This window comes from Alternaria infectoria (assembly GCF_024043175.1).
Source record: "Alternaria infectoria strain BMP 0036 chromosome Unknown scaffold_6, whole genome shotgun sequence".
NCBI classification, from domain to species: Eukaryota; Fungi; Ascomycota; class Dothideomycetes; order Pleosporales; family Pleosporaceae; genus Alternaria; species Alternaria infectoria.
The window spans coordinates 1,315,960-1,333,033 of record NW_026250695.1 but is presented as its reverse complement, the minus strand read 5'-3'; the positions used below and the strand labels follow the sequence as shown (position 1 = coordinate 1,333,033).

Here is a 17,074-nt window from a genome sequence, read left to right as displayed (position 1 = left end):
CTTCCTGTCTTCTCTTCCCACATCTCTGAGAAGCAGGAACTAAAAAGTGGATTGACATGAGCGATGGTTTCCGCGTCTCCTCCTCTACCAAAAGCGAAACGAACACCGCACATGGTGCTCTCTCGCCTCTCCTGGGAGCTCAAAGGTCATTCAGAAATATGGCATGTGCTTCCAGTATCGAAAGCAAAATGCGGCACCGCTATGTCTGTCCGTCTTCCTTTCCTGAAAAATGCCACACCCGCCTGCTTTATGATCCTGTGGTTTCGAAAAACAGCTTTGCAGACCACATGAGCTTCTGCGGACCAAAACGAACCCTAGAGCTGGCCATGTCTTCTGCAAAACAATAATTACACCGTATCCATGAACAAGAAGGTCCTCATAGCTCATGCATGTCCGGAAACAGTAGTGAAGAAACAGTATGGGTGCTGAGACTGCTTCATGCTGCGTATGTGTCTTGTGTATATACGAAAAAGTCGTGGACAAAGTTCCATGTTGGTAAAAACTGGACTATTGCAGCACATGACCTTGCTGCCCGCACTTCCTGTAACTGATGCCTCAAATTCGGTCGCCAGAACGAGTTTAGTTAGCGATGAGGGCGTGTATAAAGGTCGCGAGATTATGTATTCTTTCCTCTTCTTCTTTATCACTCACTGCTTCTTGCGGTTTATCAAAATGTACCAGGTCTTCTGTTATGGAAAGACCAAAAGAAGTTTGAAAGACGCCGATGGCTGCGGTCTGACGAGACGTTTCAAAAACAACAACACGCGAGCTGATGGGTGTGTTTCCCCGGCCTCCACTCACTACACGGATACGCACCAAATTCCACAATCGCATTTCCGCAAACCCATCAATCCACATTTGTCAACAAGACCTTCCCAATCGCCACAGCCGCCGCTTTACACAGCACCCTCACCCCCTCCTTCACATACGGCTCTTCGGCAAAATGTTCAAACCTACTCTGCCACAGCCTCCACCTTCCCTCCGAAAACCCCGGCTCTCCATTCCAAAAGTCCGTCTTCACCGCGATACCTCTCTCCAACCCTTCTCCAAAGACTGAGTTGCCCAAGCGGTACATGTGAGGTGCACCTGTGACGACCCAATCAGCTGCGGCTATTAGGTCGTAGTTTAGCACGTCATCGGCACCGATCGCGGAACGATCGAGAGAAAAAGGGCGAATATGTTTTTCGACCTCGTCTTCTCTTGATTCTCTTTCCTTCTCGAGCGTGTCACGTAGGTGAAAGAAGCCGAACATAAAGTAACCGTTGTCGTATCCAGAGGTGGCTAGTCTGACGGTGAAAAAGTTGTAATTCACCCATCTACCACCTGGCGTAGTGGTTGCTTCCTCATCTTCTGGTTTGCACAGATATCGTAGTCCGGATATGCCGTCGTAATTCTCTCGGTGCATGGATTCGAAGTGGTAGTAGACTGGGTTTCGAGTGGGTCGTATGATGCGGATGGCGGGGAGGAGGCTGATTATGCGGGTGTGTGAGAAGATGAATTGGGCGACTGTATCTAGGAATAGGTTTGTGACTTCGAAACCGGTATCCTTGGGTTTGCGTGATGTCGAGACGGACTTCAGGATTGCTGACGCGGTTGATGAGGGCGGGGTGTCTGTGGCGCTGGAGAGATAATCTGATAGGATTTTGGTGCATTCTTGGTATTGTTTATCACCGGCGCTTGCCTTTTGACTGAACCATTGATCCATACTGTATAGTTTGGGTTGTAAAAGGTGTTGTTGTGGAAGTGATGTTGCAGCCGCGGCTCCTGCTCTCCCACTTCCGGGTGCGGTGCCTAGCCTCTTTGATGCGCCCTCGCTTGTTCCGGCAAGGGCAGGATTGACTGCGCCACACTCGCGCAGCAACATATATGCGCCCTTTCGCCCTTTATCACGACACCGTTTAACAAGCCAATTTCCTCATAAATAATTCATACAGCCATAGGTATTCAAGTGTGGTCCAATATCGCCAACCGCAAATCCTCATAGGCGCATGGCAACCTTCCACCCCTTCCTTCGTCTGCCCTACGAGCTGCGGATGCAGATATGGGAGATGACTGTTGAACCCCGCGTGGTGAACGCTGAATTTCTGTACGACCGCAAGACCCAACCAATACCTCTAACAACATCCACGCCCGTACCTGCTGTCCTCCAAGCATGCCAAGAAGCTCGAAATCACGGATTGTATAAGAAATGTTTCTCCGAAATAGCTGTGTCTGGCTACGGAGCGCAGTAAGTGACTATTTCGTTCGAGATAAAATGATGCATGCTAAGTGGCGATGCGCACCGTAGATACATATGGGCTAATCTTGAAATCGACACCATCGATATTGGAAGGTCCTGTTTTGAGCACTTTGAGAAATTCGCTGAGTCTATTCGCTACCTCAAATTCGAACGCGAGTTACAGACAGAGTCTTGGTTTCACTTCGATGGTCATAAAGTCGGGGACTTTCCCAATTTGAAGGAAGTATGGATCGTCCCAACGGATGGACTGTACGGATGTATCGATGAGTTGGATTATCCAGGTCATTGGTATCCCTGTGGCAAAGAGAATGTGTTTTACGTGGACCCTTTTAACAGCGAACGAGTCTTTAGAGGTGAGCAAGGGGAGGAGGAGATTTATGAGCTGCGAGAGAAGTGGCTCAGCGAAAATGAGGGGTTTGAAGCGCCTCATGAGAACTGGATAATGCCTATATAATGTACTTAGGTGGCATGTGGAGCTTGTAACCCTGGGAAGATTGTGGGTAGAAGTAACACCGTACTTGGAATTTCATGGTTTGCGTGCACAAAGGAGGTAGCATCCGCTATGTAGAGCAGGGGCTAACCGCGCCGTACCCTGAATGCCCCGGGCTTCATCCACCTTCCTGTTTGAGCTGCCATTTGAGAGTACATCTGATACTGCCTCTGCAACACCGGTTGTGTCTAGCGCTGATGCTAACAAACTCGGTGTGATGATGATTAATGGAGGCTTTTGGGCACTACAAAATATGTTTTAGTCGATCAATATCCTACTAGTAGCTGTTGTGGTAGATACACTGAACGGTTCGATCTCTATTCTAATCAAATGTGAGAGCGGAAGACGAAGTCATTGCCTTTCGACACGGGCGCGCTCACCGTCATCGGAATGTGAAGATGTTTGGCACTAGGGAAGCGGATATAAAAGGCTTGCGTTCTACCACTCGTTCACTCTTCCCTCATTACCAAAACTTTCCTTTATTTCTCCAAAATGATGGATATACTAAGCCATGTCTGCTGTTCCAAAAGACCACAATCAACATTCTATGTGCCTCTCGTCTCCGCTCGCCCGCCACAAAACCGAAAAGGTTCCTCTCCGACATCTATGCTTCATTCCTCCGCTCTACTAAAACTCAAACTACAAAACGTCTGCCAGGCTTTTTATGTCGGTGGACCAAAGAGACCCGGGCAACCCCTCCATGACTTCGATATTATGACCTGCGGCTACTAAAAGCGCGACGACTGGACAGGATGTCTGCGCTGTCCTTCGTCCTTCTTTCCCAAACATCAAAGAAACTATCAAGAGAAGGCGGCGATGACCGTCGCTTCTCGCGTGTATAAAAACTACCACTTCGACTTCTTCCCTCCTTCCTTCATCGACATACACCTCGTCGGTGTTTCACCAAAACGATACGCTCGAAGTTCCATGTGGTGTTTTTGTACCAAAATTCCTGAGATATCTAGACATGTTCCTGCTGTCTCTAGACTGCGCAACCAGAAACATTGATATGTCGAACCAATGTCTGTCTTCCCGCTCTTTCCTCCAAAAGCAAGCGTGGTATTCAAAATCCCTCACTGCATAGCCACGCAGTCCAGAACCGAAAGGAAACGCATCAGAGAATCATGTTTTTCGACTTCGACTCAAAATTCCCCATCCAGAGTATTATGATCTGGTCTCTCGTCTCCGCCAGAGTCTGAACACCAAGTCTCACTATTTATGCTCTATGATTGAGAACAACCAAAAGACATCATCACGCGATGTATGAGAGTGTCCCTCGTTCAAACAAAAGCCATAGATTATCATGCTTCTGCTTCCTCTTCCTCCATCACAGGACTTACCCGACCAAACACAACACCAAAGACTCCACATCAATCGAAAACTAGCATACCAGGCAGATATGTGTGCCTCCATAAAAAACCGAAAGATGCAAGACTATGTGTTCCTGGGCCTTCTTCTTCCTCCTATAAAAATATGCCTGACACGACCGACATGACTGTTGTGCGAGCAAGTCCCGAAGAGTAGCAAAATGCCTCAGAATGCTTGCCATGGCTGTGCCTTAACACACGAGCTTAATGCATGCTATCAAAAGCAGAACAAAAGCCAGAACATTCTTGTTTCATGTTGTTGTTGTAATGAGCAGCGTTGAAGAATCCATGTGTGTTTGGACGAGCTGAAAGAATCCTGCGGTGTGGTGTATAACTGCAGAGCGTACCAAGTGGAGCTAGAAAATCTCGGAGAAAAGACATGTGGCAGTCGTGCCGATATGGAGTATCACAAGGTTCCAGTATCGAGTCGATGATGCTGATCATCACCATGGTCATACCTTGTGATTGCTCGTATACGTCAATGGTCGTGGTCGTAATGTCTCCAGCTTTTTCATTCGACACTGATAAAGAGGCAGCGAACTAGAAATGCATCGTGCCATTTATGTCTCTACAGCATCACGACTGAGCTCGACATACTGAATCCGTTGCAGCCCACTAGCACTCAGCAGCCACACTCTCTCAAACACAATCACTCTTCTTCGATCTCTTCACCGCAGCGCGATCAATCCTAGGGTCCAACCTATTCATAAGATCGCTCTTGTGAGGGTTCGTCGTCGATCTCGGCTCGCCCCTCGTAGTACTAGGTGGATCCACTCTTGCGTCTGAAGATCACAGTCTATTAGCATAAGCGCACACCGAGGCTGCCGTGCGCTGAGCACCTTTGCGAAAGACATGCGGCGAGCCACCTTCGACAAAAATATGCGACAGCCTGCGGAGGGTGAACTTACGGCTTCGGCGGCGAGATATGCGATGGAGTTCGTCGTCTGAGTCGGGCGAGTACCTTCCCGACTCTGCTGAGTTCTCAGAGCCGTCATCGTACTGCGGTGCAGGCTCTGTGGTAGCGCGGTTCGGAGGCGGATATTGTTCTGGTTCGACGTCTTCATCAAGCATGTTCAAAACGCTGCTTTGATGCGTAGGTTTCGGTTGGTGGTAGGAAGGCTCGGGTTGGCTGTAGCCGGGGCCACGAGCCGATACTTCGTCTGGCATATACGGTGTCGCCTGTTCAGGCGGGTCAAGCTTCTGAGCAGCCTCGAGACCTGAAGCGCCGCTTATCGAGCCGCGGAGACGGTGGATGTTAGGGTGATCCGTGTACTTCATCGACTCTTCGTCCGATCCGACGGTGAACACAGGGTCGAGCTTGTTCGCAGCCTCTAATCCGGATGAGCCGCCGATTGAACCGCGGTGTTCGTGCGGAGGGTTCGGGTCATGTTGGGATTCGTGTGGTGGGTGCCAGGCATCGTCGAAGCCTTGCGACGGCTGCCATTCGGCAAAATCTTTCTCGGCTATACAGCATCAGCATTGATTTAGGCAAGGTGCTGAGAAAAGGAGTTTGTGTAGTATGTAGTCATTTGGAATACTCAATCTCACCTGTACCGTCTTTCTGCGCTGTAGGAAGTAATGAACGAACATGAGCTGTGACGTCAGCGAGAACAGATCGAAGAAGATCGGTATGTACGAGGAAAAGGGTATATTGATGTTGAAGTGCTCAGTGTATCGTCTATCTACGCGTCTCGTAGCCCGTACCGCCAACTTTGGATGTAGGATCAGCTCGGTGGTCTACGTCTGAGTCGAAGCGCGGGTCCACCTTGTTGCCAACGTTTGTGGAATGCGGTCCAGCGTTTGTAGAGTCGGTCGCGGTACCTCTGTGGTCGAGGTCAGAGTCGTACCTGGGGTCGACCTTATTGCCAATGTTGGAGTTGTGCGAGCCGTAGTTTGTGGCCGTGGTGCCGGTCGTGTTCATGCGTTCGCGGTGGGCATCGGCGTCAGCAGGAGTAACACCGGCGTCGGCAGGGTGGCCTCGGTAGCCTCGATCCCACTCGTCGACTCCCTTGTTGGCAATCTCCTGGTTCTTGGTTGCGCTCGCTTTGTCGCCGCTCGCTTCATCGACCATGGACATGGCATTGCCTCGGATGGCCTCGCCAGTGCCCTGCATCTTATTAGCATGAGTTCGATGTCGAGGTAACTCGAGAGATTGGAGTAAAGCGACGAGGTTGAGCTAGGCGCATGCATCGCAGTGATAGAGCTAACTTACGTGAACCATGCCCACACCCTTGCGGATAGAGTCGCCGAGAGTCATGTCGGATATGTGGATATTAGGTGTATTATGGATAGCAGTCGAGGAGCTTGTGTAGTTGTGGAGAGACGCGTATAGGTTGGTGTATCAGGGTGTGTATTGAGAGTAATCGTGAACAAGATGCCAGGAGGGGTGCCGGCATAAGTACTCGACGCGGGCAGTAGCTGCCACGCAACCTGCTTCTGGGTTTGTCACGATGTGCATCCTTTGCGCGTAGTTTGGGAAAGCGCATTGCGACATACGCTCGACGATGTGATGTCATGCCCGGGATTTCAAGGACGCGCTGCCGGCAGGGCTGGACTAAGCCGCATTGGGGATCCCACGCGTCGAGCTGGAGCATGACATCCGGCACGTTGCGATGGGCTCCAGAGCTGCATGGCTACGAGGGCACCTCATACAAGGGACACCCCCGAACAGGTCTGAAGCCTACATCGACATTAGGGCATCTACTTTGCAGGTTTCTATGTTTATGTAGGCTGCAGACCTGTTCAGATATTTCCTAGGATGACGTGAAGGTATGTCATAGATGAATGCATCGAAACGAATACGGACACGCAAATCTTTGCACACACAGTTGAATGATGATATCTAGAGATAACATGTCTTTCTCCAGTGTCATTGTCAAGTCGGTCATGCCAACCTACCAACCACACTGATATGCGCAAGCGGTAAGACGCTGTGTATTCGAGCACTTGAAGTACATGAAATGACGAAGTGTTTTCATCCAATTACACAACAGAACTCGACCAGAGCCAGACTCAGCAACCTGAGTAAGGACATGGGGAGTCATACTTCAACCACTCTCCGCTCTCGGCATAGTGTGCTTCAGCATATCATATTGAATATTTCCACTGCGTACTTGCGGTCTTCATTAACAGAACCATCTCGAGGCTGGAACATAGAAGAGGATACCATTGCACCAAAGGGGCAAAATATAAGGATACTAAAATCCTATTCTCTCGAGGAGACATTCGTAACGTTCATGAATATATATGTCCAGGCATGCCCCTTTTCTGTCCTCAACTCCATGATCGCATCATCTCAGGACCGCGGTTATGTCACCGCCGTCCTCTCATGCATCTCCACCAACGCCGTTCCCCAGTGACCGAAGTCATCTCCACTTCCGATTGTCGAGAAGCCTCTTAGGCCTTGCCGGCGGTGTAGAAATCGTCGAGAGCAGTCTTCAAGCGCTGGCTACAAAGTTGAAGATTGGAGGTCAGTATATGTCTCACATGCATTTCGTTTAGACGCTGCTTACCTCATGGTCACTTCTCCAGCCCTTACCTTCGCAAAGTCAGTATATGTTTCATATGCACGTCGTAGAGTCAGAACTTACCCAGACACGAGGATCGTAGAACCGTCCGGACGTTAGCGTATATCATGCAGTCAGTCGTAAAGGGATACGTACTTTCTTATTCGGCTTGCCGCTTCCCTCTGGGTTGCCAACCTGCGACATCAGGTAGTCCTTCTTGTTCAGGACGTAGTCGCGGACACCGGAGAGATAAGCCCATTGCATATCTGTGTCGAGGTTGACCTTGACGACACCGTATGAGATAGCCTGACGGAAGTCGTCGACAGAGCTGCCACTGCCACCGTGGAAAACGAGGAAGACGGGCTTGTCATCCTTGGCATTGGTCTTCTCCTTGACGAACTGCTGGTGCTTCTGGAGTAGCTCAGGGCGGAGCTTGACGTTTCCTGGGGAGTAGACACCGTGGACGTTGCCGAAGCCGGCAGCAATGGAAAAGTATTTGGAGACTTCCGACAGTCTGCGTACGAAGTCAGTGTATGCCTCACATGGACTTCGAACAGTCAAAACTTACGTCTTGTAAATGTCGTAGATGTCCTCTGGCCTAGAAAAGAGTTAATACGGTCATGTAGTGAGATGTGCAGAGGGACGTGGCATACTGGGTGTACAAGCTGTTGTTGTCGACGTCCTCGTTGTTGACACCGTCCTCCTCACCACCAGTGATACCGATTTCCATCTCGAGGAATTGCTTCATGGGAGCAGCACGTTCCAAGTACTTCTTGGTGGTCGCGATGTTCTCCTCCTTGCTCTCTTCCGAGAGATCAATCATGTGGGAGCTGAAAAGAGGGACGCCTACAAAGATACCAAGTCAGTAGTTGTCTCAATGCACTTCGTACAGCCAGAACTTACCATTGGCCTTGAAGAACTTCTCATCCTCATCGAGCATGCCGTCCAACCATGGCAGAAGCTTCTTGGCGCAGTGGTCGGTGTGAAGAACGACTGGGATGCCGTATGCGGGCGCAATGGCGCGGATGTAGTGGGCACCAGCGACGGCTCCCTGGATGGAAGCGCTCTGGTCCTTGTTGTCGACGCCCTTTCCGGCGAAGTATGCGGCACCACCCTGGCTCATCTGCAGGATGATGGGGGACTTGGAGTCGCGGGCGGCCTCGAGAGAAGCGACGACAGTTGAGGAGGAGGTGACGTTGATGGCGGGGATGGCGTAGCCCTCGGCCTGGGCGTGCTTGAAGAGGTTGTAGACATCCTCACCGTAGATGACACCGGTCCTAGAGGGGGAGATGTTAGCTTCAGGTCGCGATCATGCGAGCGGGGTCGATGTAACTTACTTGCCGTTAAGGACCTTAGAAGCCATGTTGGTTGTTGTATCGGGTATGTATTGGGTATGTGTTTGAGTGTTCAATGGAGAGTACAATTCAGTGTCTGAAATTGTAGGAGAGTGTGGTATGGAGAAAGAAGTTTGCGCAATGTTGAGAGCTATCTAGTTAAAGTTCAAACATGGTAGTGGGGTTACCGGACCACAAAAACCACCCCGCTACTGTAATGACCGCAGCAGTGACGCAGCGCGCAGCGTCGCGCCAGCTTCCCTCACCAAAGTCGACCTACCCGCGCTCGAGTAAAAGCAAACATCACCCCACAAAAGTCCCGATATGCTATATCTGATACCATGACCTTTGGTTTGTCAAATTCTTTTCACACCGTGATGGCGCTGCGCTGAATCACCGCACTCCCAACCGTGGGTGATGGCAGTGCGCAGTGACATGCGCCTGGTCTGATACACGATGATGCTTCACGGCCGCGCTCTGAAGTCATGGCGGGGCCGCTTTCGCTCGGCAGCGCGGAAGTAAAGTGGGCTGTCTTTTTCACATTAGCTCGGTGAAGCATCATCGCAGTCCACAGGTGACATGTTGCCCGAGTCTCGCCGCAAAACGCTGTCGCTTTACGCCTCGAATTACCGAGCCAGCCACTTCTTCCATGTTACTCAGCTCCGTCCAGGCATGCACCAGGTCCCACCAATGAAGTCACTCTGATGATGCTGCATTGTACACATGCGCGATATCGTGATCGTGATTGAGGCGTTGTCTGATTTTTCCGATATGCGGAATTCTATGTGACATGGATGGCACAGGTATATCTTTACAGCGAGGCGGAGGAATCCTCGGAAGGTGTGGTCTGGGCCTCCAGATGTCCGAGGTTGGGGTCTGGGGCTCGTAACAGCCAGCTGATGCAGCCTCATGATTCCGATGTCTTCGCTCTGACTCGGATGTTCCTCACCATAGGCTCCTCTACGCCAGGTAACCGTATCTCTGCCTTGAATGTGCCCAGCTGCTTCACACGCGATGTGTCGCCCTCCTCATGCCCTGAGAGGAACTTGACGTCCGCCTCGTTCAGTATCACGCGGGCCGCCTCGTCGTTGTGAGCGAGCGCTCCCCTTATGGTTGCTACCAGATCTGCAGTCGAGACAGATCCGTAGATGGCGTCTACAGATGCCTTCTTGCCCATCGCGGCTGCGGTCAAGATGTCTGCCGCACCAGACGCACCCATGCGGTCTCTTGACTGGCTCTCTTGCTCGATCCGTTGGCGGTAGAAGTCGATCGTGGGTGGTACGAAGGCGTCGAGGAGTTCCATAGATCGTTCAGGCTGTTTATGTTAGTATGCGTAGAAATGGCGGTTCGATATAAACATACGCTGAGCACGTTGATCTCAATCGGCCGCACGTAGTGTTTTGGCTGCTTCGCGAAGTCGTCCTCCTCTTCCTCGACCTCCTCCAGATTCAGTCGTACGCCATATGTGAAGTCACGGGCCATGTCCACGTCCTGCGCCTTGAGCTGCTTCATCTGGGTAGCGGGTACATAGTCGGCGACGCGTGCGGGAAACCATCGGTTGCGCATGAGAGACGGGTTGAGGGGAACATATGAGCCTTGATCGTATTAGCCATATTGACTGATGATGTTTGTGGCCAGTTTGACAACTTCAGCGGCTTGCCAGAGCGCACATGTCAAACTTGTGCAGTAGCTGCATCGTACCTGCGCGACCAAATCTCGGCACATCCTTCAGCAGCTTCACGATAATGTTGCGCTCTGCCTCCTTCGCCTTCTTGGAGATGCTGCGAGTCTGCTGGGACCCCCAGACGTCCAGGTTCTGCCGCGTCACCCTCCGGATGCATGACGTGCACTGCGGGAGCAGCGTGGACGTCCTCAGCGAAGCCATTGCGCGTGTCGTGGTGAGATTGGATTAATCTCAAGAAAAATGCACGACGTCCACCAGATGTGGAGATCCTTGCGGCGGAGGGCGGAAGGTGCGAGTGGCCGGTGCTACTTGCCGTAGGCTCGGCATACTTTGCGCCCGCCTCACAAGCAAACGACAGATGACGGCCAGCGCAATATCCCAAGCTGGCCAGCAGTCAGACCATGGCTTCTGCAGCAGTCGGACACACCCTACGCCATTCCCATAGCATCTTCGCCGTACAACCTTAGCACGACCGAGCACAGCGTTCGCGACACCCTACACGACCCCAGTTTCTCCATCCAATCCCGCGGTAGCGGAAGTGACAAGCGCCGCAAGATGCCTGAGAAGCCCCTCACAATTGCGACCTACGCCGCAGGAGCCTCCCTCGCCGCCATTACCCTCGTCTACGTCTTTGGCCCGACGTACTTCCTCGACGACGACGCAAATGCAGCCAGCGGCAAGAAGAAGGGCGTAGTCGGTCTCAGCAATGCCGCGAACGACTGCTTCATCAATTCGGTGCTGCAGGCGCTCGCCGGCCTACCAGATTTGCGCATATATCTCATAAGAGAGACGCATAGGCGCATGCTCGACGGTCCCGAAGTTTATGATGTGGACCCTGAAAGACTCAACGCCGAGACAGGGACCGCGAGGCCCGCAAAGCTAGAGGGTCTGCAGCGCGGCATCCTCACCCATGGACTGAAGGAGATTCTTGACCGGCTGAACGAGCGACCCATATACAAGAAGACCATATCTCCCCAGCCCTTTATTCGATCGCTCGAGCACGCATTCGGCACCCGCATTAGCCGGCAACAGCAGGACGCGCAAGAGTTTCTCCAGATCGTCACCGAGCGCCTATGCGACGAGTACCATGCCGGCGGAAAGGCCCGGCGACAGGCTACACGGGTGGGCGTCACGATTACAACTGAAGACGGCGCATCGGAAAGGAGGGACATTGAACGTCAGCTCGGCGCAGCACCCCCTGAGGGTTCTGGTAGCCATGGTGTAGAGGAAGAGCCGGAGGACGATGAAGCACCCGCGGATGAGGAGGGCTTCCCGTTCGAGGGCAAGATTGAATCGCAGATTGAGTGCCAGACATGTCACTTCAAGCCGAAGCCTTCCGTATCGACCTTTGTCACCCTGACACTCAACGTACCTCAAGCCTCCTCCACCTCCCTCAACGCCTGTCTCGACGGAATGCTCAAGGTTGAATACATAGACGACTTCAAGTGCGAGCGCTGTCGGCTGGAACATGCGCTGAGGAGCAAAGACCACCAGCTCTCGCGAGCGACCGATTCGGATGCACAGGCTCTGCTGCAGTCAGACATCGCGAAGATCCGACAAGCGTTAGAGGACGATCCCGAGAACCCGCCTGAGGGCGTTGAGCTTCCGGACTCGAGCCAGGCACCCAAGCGTCGCATAGCGCGCCACATGTACATTTCGCAATTCCCCAAGGTTCTTGCGATACATTTGTCGCGCTCGACGTTCGCCATTGGCGCTGCCTCGACGAAGAATTTGGCCAAGGTCGCCTTCCCTGAAGCTTTACCATTAGGCGGAATACTACACCGGAAGAACTACCGTCTTCTTGGAATGGTCACACACAAGGGCAGCCATAATAGCGGTCACTACGAATCCTTTCGTCGTCAAGTCCAGCCTCTTCCGTTCTCCACAAATGCGACACTTGGTACTGAAGGCGCATATAGCCGGCAAGCCAGCCCATACCCGTCAGCAGCACCATCGGTAGCGCCTTCAGCCGTACAAAGCCCGCGTATATCAGCACTTCATCTTCCCAACACCATCGACCGCGGGTCACCAGTCCCGTCCACACCCACACTAAACTCCCCCTCAACACGGTCGCTGTCCTCACAAGAGACCATGCCTGCGTCCTCAAGAGGGCCAGCACCAACTTCTGCACCGCGCATGTCCGAGTCTGATCCACTACAAATGGCATTCTCTTCCACCGGAACAGGCACCGGCAGCGATTCCTTATCACGCACGAGGAGCGTGCGATCGCTGAAAGAGCGCGCATCAGAGAAGGCCTCATCGATAAAAGAGTCGAATCCCTTACGACGCAAATCGAAGAAGACAAGCAATAGGTGGTGGCGTATAAGCGACGACAAGATCAAGGAGAGCAAGACATCTGAGGTCTTGAACATGCAGAAGGATGTGTATTTACTATTTTACGAGCTGAACAAAGTCTGAGCCAGGTCTGGTTGGCTAATGTATAAAGGAACGACAGGCATGCGGCACTGCAATTCGGAGCGATACCAGTAGTGGTGATGCAGCAGAAAAGCCTGGATTAGATATCACTCGCTATGAAAGCGAGACACGAATGAAGAACGTGTTACATAATGTAATTGACGCAAGCTGTAACCTTAATCATCGTTTCCCTACACTCATATCTATGCGCACTTCCCCAAACCACTCACGTTGGCCATGCGTCGTGAATGCTACCTCTGTCTCGTGGCTTTATCAGCGATGATATCATTGGTCAGACCCCACGTGGCGCTCCTTCCCCAACGATAACCACCAATGGCCAGGCTGCCCAGCCTGCAATGCAACGACATCGATGCTACGCTTGTAGTTTGACACCACACTCCCCCTCATCTGTGCTGACCGGGCACCTGGAAAGGGAATCGCAACACACATCTGCTCATCCTTGGGCCTTTCGGATCACCCAAAACGCGCCCATCCACCACGGGTAGACCAAGACTAGCAGGCACAAAAGTACGAGACAGTTGGGTCGATTCTAGCACCAAACTGCTTTTCATTAGGCTCCTCAATTTGCATCAAGATTTCGAGGAACAACAGTCATAGCGACTTGCTTGTGTACTGCACCAATCGCTAGTATTGCTTCAAATCGTTCCTTCCTCATCACACTCCAAGCTTCAACCGATATAAGCGACATGCCAAGCCTCGAAGCAGACGAGAGCGCCTTCCTTCAGGCCGTAGGGAAGCAGACTTTCACCAGCCCACCCCGCGTTCTCATCATCGGCGCAGGCAGTCGCGGTACAGCCTATGCCGAAGCCGCACAATCCTCAACAAACTCTATCGTCTCAGCAGTATGCGAGCCCAATGACTACAAGCGCGCCGATTTCGGTCGAAAGTTCGTCTGGGGCGATGGGAGTAAAGCCCGGGATCACCAAGCATTCCGCGGTTGGAAAGAATGGAAAGAGTACGAGATCAAGAGAAGAGAGCGAGAAAGCGCTGGTCATGAGGTTGAGAAGGGCATCAATGCAGCGTTCGTATGCGTGCTCGATGAGATGCATGAAGAAGTCGTCTGCGGTATCGCAGATATGGGTGTGCATATCTCGTGCGAGAAACCGATGAGTACTAGATTGGACAGCTGCATGAGGATGTACAGGGCACTCAAACCACCGGTCAGTACAGGCGAGGCAAAAGAGACGATCTTCGGCATTTGCCATGTGTTGCGGTACTCGCCGCACAACATGTTGCTGAGACATCTGGTACTGGAGAAGGATGTCATCGGTGATGTGTTGAGTATTGAGCATGTTGAACCTGTTGGTTGGTGGCATTTCAGCCACTCCTACGTCAGGTATAGGATTCTTCTCTGTTTCCATTGAACTTCGATGCTAACGAACGCAGGGGTAACTGGAGGAAAGAATCCAAGACTGCGCCATCTCTTCTCACAAAGTCTTGCCATGACATCGATTTCCTCATGTGGATGCTTTGCTCATCTGGCCCGAACGCCGAGAACACGACACCCCATCTTCCCTCACATATCACATCTACGGGGTCTCGCACATTCTTCCGTAAAGAGCGCAAACCAAAGGCAGCGGGCTCAGCCACAAATTGTCTGTCCTGTGCATACGAGCCACAATGTGACTACAGTGCGAAGAAGATCTATCTCGAGAGACACCTGAACAACGGCAACGCAGATTGGCCAGTCAAGATTGTGAACCCTGAAATCGAAGACATCTACAAGACTTCCGGTAAAGAGGCATCTGGGAAGCAGCTTCTCAAAGACCTGGCTGAAGACTACAGCAACGACACACCAATTGGTGAAGTTGAACAACGCCCATGGTTTGGGCGATGCGTCTGGGAGTCGGATAACGACGTCTGTGATGACCAGATGGTGACTATTACTTGGGATGATGATCCAGTCGCAAAGGACGATGATGGTATGCCCTTGTTGCATGGTCGAGGCGCAAAGACTGCGCAGTTCCACATGGTTGCCTTTACAGAGAAGCAGTGCGAACGGCGGGGTCGCATCTACGGCACAAAGGGTGAGATTGAGTACGACAGCACCAACATCAAAGTACATAACTTCTCAACCGGGCAGACCAAAACTCACAGCCCTCATCTCGCAGGCGGCGGTCACGGGGGCGGAGACGAGGGGCTTGCGCGACAATTCCTCATGGCGGTTAACGCTGTAGACTCTTGCGCCATGCCCGCGTCAGACGCCCAGCGGAGGTATCTCGGATGCGACCTTGAGGAAGCGTTCCGGAGCCATGCCATGGTCTTCGCGGCCGAAGACGCTCGAACGAAGCGCCAGGTGGTCGACTGGAAGAAGTGGTGGACCGAGTCGGTGGAGTCGCAATTACACGAGCGGTAACTACCTGGCATGATGACAGTTCAGGCGGGCAAGGAGAATGCGACGGGTAGTTTCTTTTCGGTCGCCGAAGATGACGGCAAATGTACGTAGGCGCCTAAAACAAAGCATGACCATCATGACATCGGATGAGGCTCTTGCGAAGCTTATGAAACTGAAATGAGGGCTGCCAAACCTCGCGCCAATCCGCTGTCAGCGCTCGATGAAGCAATACTAGCCCCAGGCTCGTTTGACAGTTAAGCTCCGCTTTCAGGCAATTAACGGCCATTTTCCAGCCGGTTTCGGCTCGTCTGGGCTATATTTGGTGATCATGCTCAAGGCTAATACTTCCGCTTAGGGGTGGATATGGGCGCTTAATAGACCATGAGGCTCAAGAGACGATGGGTAGGGCTGGAAATTTTCTCCACGAGAGCGTTTCCGGGTGCAACGTTTGATAGTATGGGCGCTTGGATTGGCAGACGGGTTGGGGCCAGTCAGATTGCACGGTCTGTGGTACATTGGACGAGAACGACACTCGCGCTGTCTTCGGGAGCGTCCGAACGTCAGTTTGCGCTGCTTCGTAGGTCATGCTCAAGACGCCGCTGGGGGCTGTGCACAGAGTCGAAGTCGCATGGCATGACGGATGCCAGCGCAGCAGGTGGGCGAGGCCCGAGACCCGGAAGAAACTTGCTTGACAACAACGCGGTGAACGCGTCGACGTGTGGGCGGTCTAGGAAGCGTGTTATAGTCGTGAATTGACTCTCTCCGCCCATTGTGAGTCACTCGTTCGTGCATGGCGGGCATGCGGGAAGACGCATATCGCTCCGCAGAAACGAAACGCTGGAGCGTCGTGGTCCAATCAAGCCCCTCTCGTCCATCGATGACTCTTAACGGGCTGCAGCTGCCCCACGCAGCGCGGGACCCAGCACGGACGACACGGCAGGCGCTAAGCGGACAACACCACGCCCGTCCATTCGTCCCTTCGCGCTGCCAACGTCAAACTGCCGCCCCAGCGCCCATCGAGAAAAGTCCCTCAGTGTACTACGACACTAGAACTCTGCTATGCGGCGCCGAGGCTGCCGGTTTCAGGTTATCCAACCGCCCCATGTGCAGGCGCGTCGCTGGCCCGCTTACCGCTTCGGTATACCACTTCATCGCGCCAGCCATTGACAGCGCAGCATTCCAGGCCGCCATACTACATCGAGTATGCAACGCTGCAAGAATAGCAGACCCAGAGTCGTTCGCTAGCCACGTACTCGCCCAAGCCAAGCAGCAGCCACGCTATGTTTCAGACGCCTTGTGAGGCTCGAATGCTGTAGAAGGATGCTCTGATACTGCCGCCAGACCGCCAGAACGTAGTCTACCGGTCCAAGTCCCCGGGTGCTGGCCCTTCGATGGATCGTGTTTCAGATGTTTTAGCGCGAAGTGGGCGTTGGTTCTCGTGTCTCTACGCGGGGAACAGTAAGGATAAGAAGTCTGTCTGCGCCGCAATCAGCCAGTCCATCAGCTTCTTCAAGCACTTCATTTAGAGCACTGCCCGACGAGTCGATCGTGTCTCATTTCCTTTCTTTCTCCATCTTTTGCGCTTTTGTCTTAGACACCTAGAGCTGGCCTCTTCTATTAATCGCTATTCGATAATCTCTTCCTGTTACTATTCTCAGTCTCCACAGCGTAAGTCACTGCTTC

The 17,074-nt window shown here is 52.5% G+C and overlaps 5 protein-coding genes across 5 annotated transcripts; 2 read left to right on the top strand and 3 right to left on the bottom strand.

Moving 5' to 3' along the window:
* Positions 1–4,796: 4,796 nt before the first annotated feature.
* On the bottom strand, positions 4,797–6,209 carry J4E92_004746 (uncharacterized protein; the record flags this gene model as incomplete). The annotated part of the gene is made up of 3 exons (XM_051496134.1): positions 4,797–4,840; positions 5,005–5,559; positions 5,783–6,209. 3 exons carry the CDS (start codon positions 6,207–6,209, stop codon positions 4,797–4,799), a joined length of 1,026 nt encoding a protein of 341 aa, XP_051353974.1.
* Positions 6,210–7,492: 1,283 nt separating this feature from the next.
* Positions 7,493–8,965, bottom strand: J4E92_004745 (uncharacterized protein; the record flags this gene model as incomplete). The annotated part of the gene is made up of 7 exons (XM_051496133.1): positions 7,493–7,544; positions 7,609–7,634; positions 7,759–8,116; positions 8,171–8,200; positions 8,256–8,448; positions 8,506–8,879; positions 8,940–8,965. 7 exons carry the CDS (start codon positions 8,963–8,965, stop codon positions 7,493–7,495), a joined length of 1,059 nt encoding a protein of 352 aa, XP_051353973.1.
* Positions 8,966–9,843: 878 nt separating this feature from the next.
* J4E92_004744 (uncharacterized protein) lies at positions 9,844–10,821 on the bottom strand (the record flags this gene model as incomplete). Its single annotated transcript, XM_051496132.1, has 3 exons — positions 9,844–10,251; positions 10,299–10,531; positions 10,638–10,821. 3 exons carry the CDS (start codon positions 10,819–10,821, stop codon positions 9,844–9,846), a joined length of 825 nt encoding a protein of 274 aa, XP_051353972.1.
* A 57-nt stretch (positions 10,822–10,878) lies between these two features.
* J4E92_004743 (uncharacterized protein) lies at positions 10,879–13,038 on the top strand (the record flags this gene model as incomplete). Its single annotated transcript, XM_051496131.1, has 2 exons — positions 10,879–10,909; positions 10,979–13,038. 2 exons carry the CDS (start codon positions 10,879–10,881, stop codon positions 13,036–13,038), a joined length of 2,091 nt encoding a protein of 696 aa, XP_051353971.1.
* A 704-nt stretch (positions 13,039–13,742) lies between these two features.
* J4E92_004742 (uncharacterized protein) lies at positions 13,743–15,412 on the top strand (the record flags this gene model as incomplete). Its single annotated transcript, XM_051496130.1, has 2 exons — positions 13,743–14,392; positions 14,443–15,412. 2 exons carry the CDS (start codon positions 13,743–13,745, stop codon positions 15,410–15,412), a joined length of 1,620 nt encoding a protein of 539 aa, XP_051353970.1.
* Positions 15,413–17,074: the final 1,662 nt, after the last annotated feature.